At 16.2% G+C, this 1,734-nt stretch overlaps 1 protein-coding gene across 1 annotated transcript in view; it reads left to right on the top strand. All coding sequences in view use genetic code 6, as the record gives it.

Annotated features, from left to right (window-relative positions):
• The window catches only part of TTHERM_01313370 (hypothetical protein), a gene marked incomplete at both ends in the record, with an annotated part of 2,928 nt that extends 2,463 nt beyond the window's left edge, over nt 1–465 (top strand). Inside the window, one exon of the mRNA XM_001013045.3 lies at nt 13–465. Coding sequence (XP_001013045.3) covers nt 13–465 — 453 coding nt within the window. The remainder of the gene's footprint in view (nt 1–12) is intronic.
• Between the last annotated feature and the right edge of the window lie 1,269 nt (nt 466–1,734).

Raw genomic sequence — 1,734 nt, 5'->3', positions numbered from 1 at the left:
ATGAAACTAAAGATTGTATAAAGAAGAATAAAAGTTCTTATTAAATATTTAAAAGGATATAATTTTTATGGCTAAGAATCTTTTTAATAGCTCTTTAATACTTAAAGTGCCTAAATAAGATAGTCTAGTATCTCACCTTAATTGCAAATATAAACTCCATAATAAACTGATAGATTTATTCTATAAGATACGAATGAATAAAATTATAAGGATAACTTTAAAAAAGTAGATACTTTTAAAAATATGAGAGATAGATGGTCTTATTATTCAAGATCACCTAAATCAAATATTCTGACTAAATACGCATCTAATGATTAAGATATGATTGATAGTTAAGAAAGTAAATCACCTTAAAGTAAATATAACTTTTTAGAAAGCGCTAGAAGTCAATACATTATGACATCAAATTACGATTAAAGATTGTAAACCAAAGAATTTAATATGCTTTTAGACAAAAGTAATTGAAAATCAATTAGTTTACATCATATTAAGAATGTATATATTAATAGAATTTATTAAATATTTATATTTATTTTTTTTATCTGTTTTTAAAGTATTTATGTGAAATAAAGGTAATTAATATCCACTTCATTTTAAAATAATAATTCATAAATATTATAAAATTATAATATATATATATATGTATTATGTATCTAATAAATATTACCATATATATTTTTAGGGTATTTACTTTATTAATTTGGATATTATTTGATTATTAAATAAATTTTAATATTTTGTTTTAAAATAATTAAGCATATTATATTATAAAATATAAATCTATTAAAAATTAAAAATAAAAATTTGAATTTACATATTTATAATAAAAAATCATAAAATAAATACTTTTTAATAAAAAGTAAAATAAAATTATTTAATTAATTAACATAATATATGTAAATATAGGAATATAAGTTCTTACTCTCCCACATCTATAAGAATTTAATACTTGGAAGTGCTATAATAGATTTTCAATACAAAAAAAATAGAGAAAATATATTTATCCATTCTTTATATTAAAGCAAAGAGTATAAAAGAATTTAAGAATAATATATATATATATATACTATTGATATATTAATTAATATACAAATTTATTTTAGAGAATGAGGCTTTTCTGATATGTTTCTTTTATATTTGTCATAAGTTATTTGAATCATACATTATATGCAATTTAAATTTCTAAAGATGCTATTTCTTTTTAATATTAATTTCATTGTAAAATAATAGTTTCTATCATTTAATTTCATAAGTATTAAAGTTATAGTAAATATTATTTAAATAAATTATTCTTTCGTTATAAGTAATTAAAAATATTTTAATGATAAAATATACAAAATATTTATTTAATTATTATTTATTATTTAAAATGTTAAATTTAATATTTTTTTAAAATATCTAAATCATAATTTAAAATAAATTTATAAATCAACTAAAATTATTTAAGATATTCCGATGTTTATTTTTCATTTAAATGACATTAACTAACAAGATTTAACGGAAATTCATACTATCGTTGATTTTAACAACAAAATTTGATATAAAAAATAAGAGATTTTTTAAATAAGATAACAATAATAGCTGCTGCTATTGAATTTTAAATGATCTACAAACTGCAATGTCATTTGAATTTATATATGTTATTTTTAATTAAATATTGATATCATTTTGAATTTAAATAAGCAAGAAAGAAAAAACTAATTAAAAATCAAAAAATATTTATGTTATATATTC

Source organism: Tetrahymena thermophila, assembly GCF_000189635.1.
Source record: "Tetrahymena thermophila SB210 genomic scaffold scf_8254690, whole genome shotgun sequence".
Classification (NCBI taxonomy): domain Eukaryota; phylum Ciliophora; class Oligohymenophorea; order Hymenostomatida; family Tetrahymenidae; genus Tetrahymena; species Tetrahymena thermophila.
Note: the sequence above shows the minus strand (reverse complement) of the source record. Positions and strands in the feature narration are given on the sequence as shown.